This window comes from Camelus bactrianus, chromosome 17, assembly GCF_048773025.1.
Source record: "Camelus bactrianus isolate YW-2024 breed Bactrian camel chromosome 17, ASM4877302v1, whole genome shotgun sequence".
In the NCBI taxonomy this organism is placed as follows: domain Eukaryota; kingdom Metazoa; phylum Chordata; class Mammalia; order Artiodactyla; family Camelidae; genus Camelus; species Camelus bactrianus.
The window spans coordinates 30,297,865-30,311,995 of record NC_133555.1 but is presented as its reverse complement, the minus strand read 5'-3'; the positions used below and the strand labels follow the sequence as shown (position 1 = coordinate 30,311,995).

Genomic DNA, 14,131 nt, shown 5'->3' with positions numbered 1-14,131 from the left:
CTTGTATCCTTCATCTTAAGATGATTAGCACAGACCAGCAAGTCCAGCCATTTCTGGAATCAGCCTTTACCCCATTACTCTGGACACACAGTCTTCTGTCTGAATTGCTGAGAGAGGCCATGCAGCAATATGGCCTCAGTCTCCTACAGCTTCCCTTCCCCAGGCCGTAGGAGATACTGCCTACAACATGATCTTCGTAACGTGCTGAGAGTGTTCCCTGCTGCCACATGGCCTTGAAGAGTTGACTATGAAGATTGCATCTGTGGAATGCAGCTCTGGTGAGAGACCTGGGTAACCACATGGATTCAGATGTTGGTCATATGATCAGTTAGTCGACCAGCAAGTGCTAGGGGCTGAGAAAAGATGGACGTAATTCCTGCAGTTGTGGAACTAGTCTCATGGGGTAGTTGCATTAGTAAAACAATCACTTGTCAAGTAGCCCCCATGGTAGATGCTGAAAAGGAAACTATTCTGTCAGCTATATTTGAGCAATACTGTGTATAACACCCCTCCTGCAAGATAGTCAAAGTGCATGATATTCCATTGATCTCTTTTTCTACTTTAATGCCAGTACCACACCATTTTGATTAAGTTTGGAGTAAGACTTAAGATCAGGAAATGTGAGCTGTTGGATTTTTTTCTTCTTTTTCAAATTTTTTTCGATATTCTAGATCTTTTTCATTTCTATATAAAATTTAAAATTAACTCTGCAATTCCTACAAATAGGCTGTTGAGGTTTTGATTGAGATTTCATTGAAGTTTTAGATCACTTGGGAAGAATTAACATATTAATACTGAGTTTTCCAATCCTTAAGGAAGGTATTTCTCTCTATTTACTTAAGGCTTTAATTTCTCATAGCAATATTTTGTAGTTTTTAGCATACAGGTATTGCACATGTTTTTAAAAATTTACACCTAAGTATTTCAGACTTTGTATGCTGTTGCAAATGCTATTATTCTTCCAGTTGTTCTTTGTTAGTACATTGAAATATAATTGATTTTTGTATATTGATCTTGTATCCTATGACCTTGCTAAACTCATTAGTTACAGTAGATTATGTGGATTCTTTAGGGTTTTCCACATAGAAAATCATGTTGTCTGCAAATAAGTTGTTTTTTCATTCAATTTATTTAAAAATTTTTCTTGAGACTTACTCTTTGACCCATGTGTTGGTTAGAAATATATTGTTTAATTTCCAAATATTTTGGGATTTGTCCAGTTACCTTTCTGTTACTGATTTCTAGTTTAATTCCATTGTGGTCTGAGAGCATATTTTATGTGATTTCTATTTTTAAAAAATCTGTTAAAGTGTTTTTTATGGCCCAGAATGTGGCCTGTCTTAGTGATTGTTCCATGTGAACTTGAGAAAAATGTATATTCTGCTGTTGTTGGATGAAGTAATCTATTGTCAGTTAGATCCAGTTGATGTGCTGTTCAGTTCAAACTATATACCCTTACCACTTTTCTGTCCGATGAATTTGTTGATTACTGATAAAGGGGTAGTGAAGTCTTCAACTATAATAGTGTATTATCTATTTCTCCTTGTAGTTCTATCAGCTTTTCCATCACATACTTTAATATTCTGTTGTTAGTTGCATTTGCATTAAAAATTGCTGTGTCTTTTTAGAGCATTGACTCCTTTATCATTATGTGATGTCAGTCTTTTTCCCTGATAATTTTCCTTGCTCTGAAGTCTGCTTTGCTGAAATTAATATAGCTACTCTGGCTCTTTTTGATTAATTTAGCATGATACATCTTTCTCTATCCCTTTACTTTTTTGTTTGTTTTTCGTGTGTGTGTGTGTGTGTGTGTGTGTGTGTGTGTGTGTATGTGTGTGTGTGTGTATATATATATATACATATATATATAAAATCCCTTTACTTTTAATTGACCTTTTTTTTGTACTTAAGGTGGGTTTCTTGTATACAACACATAGTTGGTTCTTGTTTTTGTATCTACTATGACAGTCTATCTTTTAATTAATGTATTTAGGCCATTCATATTTAAAATGATCATTGATACAGTTAGATTAGTATGTACCATGTTTGTAACTATTTTCTATTCATTGCCCTTGTTCTTTGTTTCTTTTTTCTTTGTTTTTCTTCAGTTTTCTACTCTTTTTCTGCCTTCTCTTGTTTTAATTTAGCATATTATATGACAGTATTTTCTCCTTTCCTAGCATATATTTATGCTTCTTTTTAAAATTGTTTTATTGTGTATTTTATAGTTTGCAATATACATTTATAAGTAATTCAAGTCCACTTTTGAATAACCTTGTACCACTTCATGGATAGTACAGATACCTTTTAACAGAGTATTCGCAATCCCACCTTCTTGTCCCTTATAACACTGTGGTCATTCATTTCATTTATCCATAAACTGTAATCATCCAGCAATTTGTTGCTATAATTTTTTTGATCAAACTATTATCTGTCAGGTCAGTAAATAATAAGAAAATGAAATATTTTATTTTACTTTCAGTTATACCTGCTTTCCTTATCGAGATCAGTTTCTGACCTATATGCTTTTCCTTCTCTTTAAAGAACTGTCAACATTTTTTTTTTTGCAAGGCAAATTCCTTTAATTTTGTTTGTCTTGAAAGGAGTTTATTTTTCTTTACTCTTGAAGAATAATTTTGCTAGGTACAGAATTCTAGGTTTGTGTGCCTTTTCTTTGAACATGAAGTATTTCATGTCACTGTCTTCTTCCTTGCATGATTTCTGAACAGAAGTTTGATATAATTCTTGTCCTTGTCCCTCTGTAGGTAAGGGTATTTTCCCTTTTTGGTTTCCTTCAGGATTTTTTTTTTTGTCTTTGATTTCTTGCAGTTTGAATATGACATGCCTAGTATGTGTGTGTGTGTGTGTGTGTGTGTGTGTGTGTGTGTTTAATATTCATGTGCTTAGTGTTCTCTGAGCTTCTTGGATCTGTGGTTTGTTGTTTGTCATTAATTTTGGAAAATTCTCAGCTATTTTTACTTCAAATATTTCTTCTGTTCCTTTTTATCTTTCTTCTGCTCTGGTGTTCTTGTTACACATCTTTACACTTTTTGTAATTGTCCGACGGTTTTTGAATATTCTGTCCCCCTACCCCTTTTTTTATTTGCTTTTCAGTTTGGGGAGTTTCTGCTGACATCTTTTGGCTCACAGGTTATTTCCTCAGTTGTGTCCAGTCTGCTGAAGAGTCATCAAAGACATTCTTCATTTCTGTCATTGTGTTTTTGATATCTAGCATTTCCTTTTTTTTTTTATAACATTTTTTATTGATTTATAATCATTTTACAATGTTGTGTCAAATTCCAGTGTTCAGCACAATTTTTCAGTCATTCATGGACATATACACACTCATTGTCACATTTTTTTCTCTCTGAGTTATCATAACATTTTGTGTATATTTCCCTGTGCTATACAGTGTAATCTTGTTTATCTATTCTACAATTTTGAAATCCCAGTCTATCCCTTCTCACCCTCCACCCCCCTGGCAACCACAAGTCTGTATTCTGTCTGTGAGTCTATTTCTGTCCTGTATTTATGCTTTGTTTTTGTTTGTTTGTTTGTTTTTGTTTTTGTTTTTTAGATTCCACATATGAGCGATCTCATATGGTATTTTTCTTTCTCTTTCTGGCTTACTTCACTTAGAATGACATTCTCCAGGAGCATCCATGTTGCTGCAAATGGCATTATGTTGTCAGTTTTTATGGCTGAGTAGTATTCCATTGTATAAATATACCACATCTTCTTTATCCAGTCACCTGTTGATGGACATTTAGGCTGTTTCCATGTTTTGGCTATTGTAAATAGTGCTGCTATGAACATTGGGGTGCAGGTGTCATCCTGAAGTAGGGTTCCTTCTGGATACAAGCCCAGGAGTGGGATTCCTTTTAATTCTTTCTTAGAATATTTGTCTCTGTGCTTATCTGTCTGTTCTTACCCATTTTCTGCTTTCTCTGTTAGTGCCCTTGGTATATTAATTACAGTTGTTTTAAATTCCTGATCTGATAATTCCAACCACACCTGCCAACTGCCATCTTGTGATTCCATTGCAGAGCAGATAAGAGCACAGACTCTGGAAATAGACAGCTGTGTTTAAATTCTGGTTCTGCTTATCAGTGATGGAATCTTTGACAGCATGCATAAATTATCTCTATTTCAGTTTTCTCATTTGTGAAGTGAGAATACTCATAAAACCTACTTCATAGAGTTTTAGGAGAATTGAGTAAGTTACCACATGAAAAGCACTTAGAACAAGAATGACTGTCTTTGACACATTATATATTTACTTGTTATTTTAGTTGATTTCCAGTCTCCTTCTACTTAAATGTAGGCTGCATAAGGGCAGGGTCTGTCTTCAAACTTTAAAGAATTAAAATGTTTCTTGGACAGTTTTCTCTATATTCACGTAAGGAAATGCTACATGGCTTCTTAAATTTGTTTCCCAAGACTGCTTAATGACCTTGGGAAATATTTATATAGAGCTATCACACCTGTGCAAAAGCAGCTGTAGACGGTGTGAAAGAAAGAGCATACGTGGCTTGAACAGGATTCACAAGTGTAGGGAAAGGCCCGTGGCCATACCCGGGTCTGTCTGAGTTCACAGCCTTCTTCCCTAAGCCATATGTAATGTTTTTTGACTTTCTCTTTCAGTATGAATACTTCAATGCTGTGCTGATAAATGAAAGGGACAAAGATGGGAATTTTTTGGAGCTGGGGAAGGAATTCATCTTAGCCCCAAATGATCATTTTAATAATCTGCCTGTGAACATCAGTCTGAGTGACGTACAAGTGCCAACGAACATGTACAATAAAGGTAAGATTGACTGCTGCTGCTTCTTTTAGAGGGTGAAGAGGCTGGGATGTGAGGGGCAGGGCTGGCTGGTTTGGGATATTATGCTTTTCTTGAAAAACACAATTACAAGCAGGATGTGTCAGGTACCAGCTGAATAGGTGAAGTTTGTGCCCATTCTGCCTGGAAGCTCTGGACATGATTTCCCGGCTGGAATTTGCATTAGGCCTGCTAACGTGTAGTCCAGGTGTCGGAAAATTTTCTGTAAAAGGCCAGATAGTAAGTATTTTAGGCTTTGTGGGCCATACAGTCTCTGTTGCAACTACTTAGCTTGGCTGTTCTGGCACAAAAATGACCATAAATAGCACATAAATCAACAGATAATATGTAAATTGACTGTGTTCCAAGAAAACATTTTATCTACAAAAGCGGATAGTTGCTTTGGACTTACAGGTTCTAGTTTACTGGTCCTCCTCTCTTCTTCCTTCATTCCTTGTAATGGTATTTGAGGTTTCTGGAGTTTGAGGTTTGTGGTCTTAGAGTGCAAAGCAGCATGGACTTTAATGGGGTTCCCTGTTTTCAGGCTGTCATTGTTATTATCAGGAAATAGCGTGAATATAAATTGCATCTCTGAATTGTTTTAGGTCATTGTTTAAAGAGCTTGGTCAGTGATTAAAGAACTTTCAACTCACCATTTCTGAAATGTTCTTCTCGTGTTTGTCCTTTGTGGCTGGATACCTCTCTCTCTCTCCTAGAGAAAGTGATATCAGACTGAGTCACCCCTAGCAGGCTCTGGATTGGACTATATCCTGTGACCTACTCTTCTCCTTGGACTCTTCTTCAGGGAGCAACTTCCTAAGAGCCCAAGACTTAGAGGGCTGAGCTCAGCTTTATCCAGTGGGACAGAGGGATCCTATAGGCTGAAGAAACCCGCTTTTGTGCAATGTGGCTGCAAGAAGGCCATCCTGTCAGCATTAAATACATTCTCAATTGAAGATGAAAAGTTAAGATTTTTGTAGAAAAATTCCAAGACATAAAACATTTCAGAATGATCTTTTAAAATATGGCAGCTGCTTCAAGGTTGCTTGAAACATTAGCATCATTATACAGATTTTTTGTGTGTGTGAAGGGGGAAATCCCACTTTATTTTTTTAATTTTTTTTAACATTTTTTATTGATGTATAATCATTTTACAATGTTGTGTCAAATTCCAGTGTTCAGCACAATTTTTCAGTCATTCATGGACATATACACACTCATTGTCACATTTTTTTCTCTCTGAGTTATCATAACATTTTGTGTATATTTCCCTGTGCTATACAGTGTAATCTTGTTTATCTATTCTACAATTTTGAAATCCCAGTCTATCCCTTCCCACCCTCCACTCCCCTGGCAACCACAAGTCTGTATTCTGTCTGTGAGTCTATTTCTGTCCTGTATTTATGCTTTGTTTTTGTTTGTTTGTTTGTTTGTTTTTGTTTTTGTTTTTTAAATTCCACATATGAGCGATCTCATATGGTATTTTTCTTTCTCTTTCTGGCTTACTTCACTTAGAATGACATTCTCCAGGAGCATCCATGTTGCTGCAAATGGCATTATGTTGTCAGTTTTTATGGCTGAGTAGTATTCCATTGTATAAATATACCACATCTTCTTTATCCAGCCACCTGTTGATGGACATTTAGGCTGTTTCCATGTTTTGGCTATTGTAAATAGTGCTGCTATGAACATTGGGGTGCAGGTGTCATCCTGAAGTAGGGTTCCTTCTGGATACAAGCCCAGGAGCGGGATTCCTGGGTCATATGGTAAGTCTATTTCTAGTCTTTTGAGGAATCTCCACACTGTTTTCCATAGTGGCTGCACCAAACTGCATTCCCACCAGCAGTGTAGGAGGGATCCCCTTTCTCCACAGCCTCTCCAGCATTTGTCATTTGTGGATTTTTGAATGACGGCCATTCTGACTGGTGTGAGGTGATACCTCATTGTAGTTTTGATTTGCATTTCTCTGATAATTAGTGATATTGAGCATTTTTTCATGTGCCTTTTGATCATTTGTATGTCTTCCTTGGAGAATTGCTTGTTTAGGTCTTCTGCCCATTTTTGGATTGGGTTGTTTATTTTTTTCTTATTGAGTCGTGTGAGCTGCTTATATATTCTGGAGATCAAGCCTTTGTCGGTTTCATTGCAAAAGTTTTCTCCCATTCCGTAGGTTGTCTTCTTGTTTTTCTTCTGGTTTCCTTTGCTGTGCAGAAGCTTGTAAGTTTCATTAGGTCCCATTTGTTTATTCTTGCTTTTATTTCTTCTAGGAGAAAATTTTTGAAATGTATGTCAGATAATGTTTTGCCTATGTTTTCCTCTAGGAGGTTTATTGTATCTTGTCTTATGTTTAAGTCTTTGATCCATTTTGAGTTGATTTTTGTATATGGTGTAAGGGAGTGTTCTAGCTTCATTGTTTTACATGCTGCTGTCCAGTTTTCCCAACACCATTTGCTGAAGAGACTGTCTTTATTCCATTGTATATTCTTGCCTCCTTTGTCGAAGATTAGTTGACCAAAAGCTTGTGGGTTCATTTCCGGGCTCTCTATTCTGTTCCATTGGTCTATATGTCTGTTTTGGTACCAATACCATACTGTCTTGATGACTGTAGCTCTATAGTATTGTCTGAAGTCTGAGAGAGTTATTCCTCCAGCCTCTTTCTTTCTCTTCAGTAATGCTTTGGCAATTCTAGGTCTTTGATGGTTCCATATAAATTTTATTATGATTTGTTCTAGTTCTGTGAAATATGTCCTGGGTAATTTGATAGGGATTGCATTAAATCTGTAGATTGCCTTGGGCAGTGTGACCATTTTAACAATATTGATTCTTCCAATCCAAGAGCATGGGATATCTTTCCATTTTTTAAAGTCTTCTTTAATTTTCTTCATCAATGGTTTATAGTTTTCTGTGTATAATTCTTTTACCTCCTTGGTTAGATTTATTCCCAGATATTTTATTCGACAAACCTCTGGCCAAACTCACAAAGAAGAAAAAAGAGAGAGCACAAGTTAGCAACATACGAAAGGAAAATGGAGAAATTACAACAAACAAAATAGAAATACAGAATGTCATATGAGAATATTATGAAAAACTATATGGAACCAAACTGGATAACCTAGAGGAGATGGACAAGTTTCTGGAAACATACTGTCCACCAAGACTGAATCAAGAAGAATCTGAACATTTGAACAATCCGATCACTAGAAAGGAAATAGAAATAGCAATTAAAAACCTCCTTACAAATAAAAGTCCAGGACCAGACGTCTTCACCGGGGAATTCTACCAAACATACAAAGAAGAACTCATACCAGTCCTTCTCACTCTTCCAGATGGTTGAAAAGGAGGGAATACTCCCAAACTCATTCTATGAAGCCACCATCACCCTGATACCAAAACCAGGCAAAGACACTACAAAAAAAGAGAATTATAGGCCAATATCACTGATGAATATAGACGCCAGAATCCTCACCAAAATTTTAGCAAATAGAATCCAACAACACATAAAAAAGATTATACATCATGACCAAGTGGGGTTCATCCCAGGGACACAAGGCTGGTTCAACATACACAAATCAATCAGTGTAATACATCACATCAACAAGAGAAAGGACAAAAACCACATGATCATCTCAATCGATGCAGAAAAAGCATTTGATAAAATTCAACACCCATTTATGATAAAAACTCTCAGCGAAGTGGGTATAGAGGGAACATATCTCAACATAATAAAAGCTATATATGACAAACCTACAGCCAGCATAGTACTCAATGGTGAAAAACTTAAAAGCTTCCCACTAAAATCTGGGACAAGACAAGGATGCCCACTATCACCACTCCTATTCAACACAGTCCTGAAAGTTCTAGCCACAGCAATCAGGCAAGAGAAAGAAATAAGAGGGATCCAAATTGGAAAAGAAGAGGTAAAAGTGTCACTATATGCTGACGACATGTTACTATACATCATTATACAGATTTAATTGCACTTTGAGCTGTAAAGGCGTAATTGTACCTTTTCATGGTGGCAGCACATAGATGGTGGCAGCACATAGAGGGGACCAGCACTGCCATTGATCACACAGGCTGCGAGCCTTGCTAAGCAGAATCCTCAGTCAGACTGCTTGAGCCATGGAGGTAGACAATTTTATTTAATGTCATCCTCAGCAGTCCTTGTGGGGTCTGTCTACTACCCCTGCTCAGACTTGGTGTCCCAGCCAAGCTCTGGGTTGTGGACTAAGGTCCCCCAGGCAGTGAGTAGCTGCCCAGGGAACAGAGGAGGTAACTGCAGGAAAATTCTTGTCTTCATTCTACCTAATTCAAACCAGCTCCAAACAGTCTTTTTTCTTTTCAAGCTGCAAAAATGTATTGCATGTTTAGAGAGCCCTCCAGCCCGGATCTAGTTATTGATGACATGTACTCAAAACACATGCTCAGAGCTTGGTCACTGGCTGAGACATTTCTGAGTTATAAATCTTGCCCCCAACAAAGAAAACCAATACAGGGCCATGCTCTGTATGGAGTAGCTTGGATCCCCATGGGCACTTAGGAGGTTGACTTGATACTGGCTTAGGAGCTGCTGTGTGCTCTGCTTTTTGGCATAATTTCTAGGCATAGATGAAACTGGCTGATAAAATCTACCTGTTTTCTGCAGTCTGCTTTTTTTCTGCATCCTAGGCTGGGCCCTGCAACAAGGCAGTTCAGCCAGATCAGTGCTCACTTCTGTTTGAGGAGCCTTTCTCCAAGGCATTGACAGAGACTGCAGGTTCAGAGTTGGTGACATGTGGGCAGGTTGACCTACTGGCCACAAGAATTCAAAGAGCCATATTCCTAGAATCTTTAGAAATGTGTCTTAGAGTCCTCATGGTGCCTGATGCAGCAGCTTCTTCTCAAAACCCCTTCAACAGATGTTTGCTGATTTGCTGCTCTGGCATTCTCTAGCCTATGAGTCTTACTGTCTGTTGAGACCTCTTTGGAGATGAGCTGCCCATGCCTTTGGAGCTGTGAACAACTCCATTTCCTCTACGAGTTAAGTGTGGGGCAGGATGTCTTTGTGGGAACTTCAGATGGTCTGACAGTGGATTCAGATAAAGCTGAACTCTTTTAAGTGTTTTCTAAAGTGGTGTAAAATTTACATACATACCTATAGGTACATATGCCCATACACACCTACACACAATTATATACATGTATGTACTTGTGTGTGTGTATATGGGTATGTGTGTGTTTGTATATGTGCGTGTGAAAGTAACATGCTCTGTTCTCAACCTACCCCTTCATCCCTACCTCTCACCTTTGTCTACCCAGGTAAGACTCCTTCTGTTCACTGAGTATGCCTCTCTCTTTCCTCCATTATATCTTGTTTCACTCCAGTTCTGTTATCCCTGCTTCCCCCTTTCCTGCTTATCCAAATACTCATTCTTAAAAACCAGCTCAGTTCAACCTCTTTAATTCCTTTATTCTTGTTTTGTAAGTGACTTTGGTTTATTCCTTTGCCCTAGCAACCCTTTGTTCCAGAAGCACTTTGTTCTGGAATTGCATTGCATGCATTCTTTTCTTTCTCCATTTGGAGTTCTCTGAGGGCAGAGGCCCTGCTGATTCAGCCTGCTTGGTGCCCTCCTTTGCTCTGTGTTTTCCACAGATGGAGGATGAGGTAGGGGACACCACCTGTGCTGTGAGAAGTCAACCGGGCTGTCATGTACCCATGGCGTTTGCAAGCAACAGAGACATACCCTGGCTGATTTAAATGGAAAAGATACTTTTTGAAAGGACATTTGGTGACTCACAGACTCTTCAAGAAAGCTAGAGAATAAGGCTTAGAAAATGGTGGTGAGAGGAGGGCAGCCAGGGGCCAGAGCCAGCCTGGTAAGGATCTCCTGCCACCATGGCTGGCCCCAGCCATGCATCTGTGGCTGTGCAAAATAGCTGTGCCTATCTTCCTCATTCATAAACTGGAGGTGATAATCTCAGTGATCTGCCTCAGGGGGTTGTAGTGAAGATTAAATATGTAGAAGTCCACCCAGTTCATGAGCTCAGGCAACCTTCTCTTTTCCTCTAATCTTCAGCATCCTTAGCTGTAAAATGGGTATAATAGCAGTACTGACCTTATGGGATTACCATGAGCACCGTGAGGATAATGCTTGTGTGGGTTGGGATGCAGTGGCTAGCCCACTGACCTTGTCTCTTGTCACCTGCTGAAGGGGATCCAGTCAGATAGCACAGGTGGCCTATCAGAGTCTGGTACTTGATGAAGGCCAATGCATTCTGCTGTGATTATGACCATATTAGGTTGTTCCATTCTTATAGGAGATTATGGTTAAGGCAGGAAGAACTTGAACTCAGAGGGAATAACAGTAGGTCACAGATTCCTCAGCTGGTTGAAGCAGGATTAGAACCTAGCAGTTTCATTAATTGTGTCCTTTCTGGGCCACACTCCATCTCAGTGCTTGGGCTGCTTGTCTGTAAGCCATTTTTCTCAAGGATGTCTATGAAGGAAAAGATAGTAATTAGCCTCCCAAACATTTTTGTTTTAAAGTGTTCGAAACACAAGGACTGGAAATTGGCCAGAGCTTGACCCCAGTCTTCTGCTTCTATCTTGTCATGTGGCTGCCGAAGAACACAGATTGGGCAGTTTCTGAGATTCTGTGTTGTTTTGGGGTTTTGGCTACTAATCTGAGAGTTTTTCTCCTTTTTCCTCATCCCATTGTGTTCCATCGACCTCCTCGACCATGATGCTGTTGAGGTAGAGGAAAGACAGATGATAAAAGTGGAAGAAAAAAATGCTGCCTTATAACTTGTGCCCATAGATAACATTAAACACCAATGATTCTATAATCTGGCTGTTGGAATGGAGATGCTAGAAATAAGGGTGTCTCAATTCCCCTTTCTCCACTGGTGATGGAGGGCCTGGGAGAGGGGCACTGCCTAACAGAGTTGGGGGTGGGGTATGAATTGCAGGACACACCAAGGCCACCCTTTCATCATCTAGATGTTCCAGCAGGGTGCCCAGTCCCAGCAGGTGTCCCAGTCAGGCCAGCCTGGGTTTCAAGCTCTCCAGCGGCAGGGGGACAGTCCCTGAAAATGGAACAGGTCCAGAAAAAGGGAGACCCATAACCACCACTGCAGAGCCCTAGGAACCAACCTGTCTGTTACAATCCAGTAGTTTCTTCTGAAAAGCCCAGGGGAAGGCGAAGGTCTGGCCTAGTGGACTTGGGGCCTTGAACAGCCATGAAGATGGGCAGGATTGCTGTGTTTGGATTTGTCAGATGTCTCAACCTATTTTTGAAATGTTGGGTTTGATAAAATGCAAAATGCATTTTGCCAAGCACTTTTCCCCTTAATTACATGTGTATATTTTAAGGGAAATTTAATCCATGTGTTTCTGATTCGTTTACACGGAAATCATTAAGATGCTGTTTTCTAGGAGCCATTTGATGTGCCAGGAAGGCTTGTCAACCTTTTAAAAAGCTGTATTTAAAACTTTTCTTTCTTTCTTTCTTCCTTTCTTTCTTTCTTTCTTTCTTTCTTTCTTTCTTTCTTTCTTTCTTTCTTTCTTTCTTTCTTTCTTTCTTTCTTTCTTTCTCTCTTTCTCTCTCTCTCTCTCTCTCTTTCTTTCTTTTCTCTTTTCTTTTCTTTTCTTTTCTTTTCTTTTCTTTTCTTTTCTTTTCTTTTCTTTTCTTTTCTTTTCTTTTCTTTTCTTTTTCATTCTTTCCTTTGCTTGACATATGTGAAAGAGAGAGAAGGAGGAATTGACTCCAGGATGTTAAAAACAAATATGCACTCTAAATGGTTTGTTTTTTCCTTGGAATTCTGAGCTGAAGCACTTGGAGTAGGCTTGACTCTTGCTTTCACATCTGTTTCGTGCACTAACTGATGTGATGGTGCTATGGCCATAAGTTGAAATTGGAAGTCAGTATCAGGGGATCAGGCCTGCATACCTACCTTAGTTCTAGACAAGGACATCCAGGACCCTCCCCACCCTGTGAACCTTTGGCACCTGGGGACCCTCCAAGGTTCCCAACCCTGTTCCATCAGTGAGAGCACAACAGAGCGAGAGCGTTTGGCCAGATTCACACAAGATAATGACGCTGAAGTGACTCCACAGTCGTCATCCCAGAGTACTCATTGTTTTTCTCTTCTAATTTGTAATTATGTGTTTATGTTATAGAGTAACTGTCTCTGTCTTAAAATTCACAGTTTGAGTGGCTGAGTTCAAATTCCTTCACACTTCTGACTGTGTGTGTGTGCATGATACAAACATGGGTCTGCAGAGATGTGTCTGTGTGTACACACAGGTTTGGGTCTCTGTTTTTTCAGGAATGGTGTTAGTGGAAGGAGGATATCCTGGGCTCACTGTGGCCCCTCCCCTCCATGCTTAGGCTCATGTTTAACCCATATGTTGCATGTATTGAATGAATGAATGAGTGAATTAATGAGCTGATTAGTTACTGAGAGCCATGCTCTGTACTGAGTCCCTTCCATGCATTATCTCACTTGCCACTGCCCGGTGTGTTGCAGGCAGCAGTGGGGACCACAGTGCTTCACAACCTGCTGTGAGAGAATTCCAAGGCAAAAACCTCCCACATTCTGTTCTAGAATTGGGTCTGGCATGTTAAATAGGGTGAAATTCAAATGCGTGGCTTTAGGTGCTAGTGAATGATTTTCTGAAAAGCAAGTGGGAGGCGAGTTTATACCTCCCACCTAAGGCTCTCTGAAACACTTTCCTGTCCCTCTGGTCCCCTTTCACCCAGATACTGACCCATGCAGTTTCCATCATCCCTGTCCTGGTCCATTTCCAGGCTCTTTCCGGAGCCATTGGGAAGTCTCTGGAGTGTGGCAGACCTGGAATTGCAGTTCTGTGAGTGCCGGGTCTGTGGACTGGGGAAAAGCATTTCATGATCTGAGCCTCAGTCTCCCCATCTGTAAGGTGTGAAGGGTCATTTTGGGCATTAGAGTAGGTAAGGGTGCAGTCCTGGTTCAGTGCCTTGAAATGGGGACACTTGGTCAGTACATGTTGACTCCTCACACCAAACCATCTCCAGCTCCCTGCTCCCAGTGGGGCTTCCATGTGGCCCTGCCCAGCCCCAGTGCACACTCCTCTTCCTTTCAGCACTGTTTGTAGGATGAAGTGCAAATGTGCATAAATGGATGCCAGCTCCTACCCTCTTTTACTGGCCTCCACTTTTTGCCTCCTCCAGGTCATGAGACCAGTTTACCCTTGGGCTGTACCCTCCCTCAAGCCTGCTCTCCTCATGCAGAGCCAGGCTCGCCCTTTCCTGACAGCCCAGCTTCCTGGAGCCTGGTCTTGCCCACTGGGAT

At 39.8% G+C, this 14,131-nt stretch overlaps 1 protein-coding gene across 1 annotated transcript in view; it reads left to right on the top strand.

Annotated features, from left to right (window-relative positions):
• CACNA2D3 (calcium voltage-gated channel auxiliary subunit alpha2delta 3) overlaps window positions 1-14,131 on the top strand; it is a 776,451-nt gene that overhangs the window by 303,242 nt on the left and 459,078 nt on the right. The window contains exon 5 of the mRNA XM_074344645.1: window positions 4,645-4,807. Within this exon, the coding sequence (XP_074200746.1) occupies window positions 4,645-4,807 (163 nt within the window). The remainder of the gene's footprint in view (window positions 1-4,644; window positions 4,808-14,131) is intronic.